This window comes from Myotis davidii, unplaced genomic scaffold (genome assembly GCF_000327345.1).
Source record: "Myotis davidii unplaced genomic scaffold, ASM32734v1 scaffold61, whole genome shotgun sequence".
Classification (NCBI taxonomy): Eukaryota; Metazoa; Chordata; class Mammalia; order Chiroptera; family Vespertilionidae; genus Myotis; species Myotis davidii.
In genome coordinates this window covers 1,920,657-1,920,977 of record NW_006291729.1, presented here as the reverse complement: position 1 = coordinate 1,920,977, position 321 = coordinate 1,920,657, and the positions used below count along the sequence as shown (strand labels likewise).

The window sequence follows — 321 nt, the reverse complement described above, 5'->3', positions numbered from 1 at the left end:
TCTGGTTGTACTGCACGTTCTGGGTCAGGTCCACGTTCAGGACGATGAAGTCGTGGACGTGGCAGCGGGAGAAGGGCTCCCGCACTGCGCGGCCGCCGGCCTTGCTGGACCACTTGCGCATGCCGATGAGGGCGTAGTGGGTGATGTTGGGGGCCGCCTCGATGTGCTGCATGATGTGCTTCAGGGAGACATTCCTCTCCGACCAGGAGAACTCTCTGCTCGAGGGAGAGGGACATCCGGGCTGACGTGCAGACACGGGCAAGGCCCTCTGGACGGGCCAGCCGGGACGCTGCTCTCCCCTGCGGAACCCCCCACAGCCGC

General features: G+C 65.7%; 1 protein-coding gene across 1 annotated transcript in view; it reads right to left on the bottom strand.

Moving 5' to 3' along the window:
* Positions 1 to 321, bottom strand: part of GREB1 (growth regulation by estrogen in breast cancer 1) — an 81,565-nt gene that overhangs the window by 26,848 nt on the left and 54,396 nt on the right. The window contains exon 28 of the mRNA XM_015564943.1: positions 3 to 215. Coding sequence (XP_015420429.1) covers positions 3 to 215 — 213 coding nt within the window. The remainder of the gene's footprint in view (positions 1 to 2; positions 216 to 321) is intronic.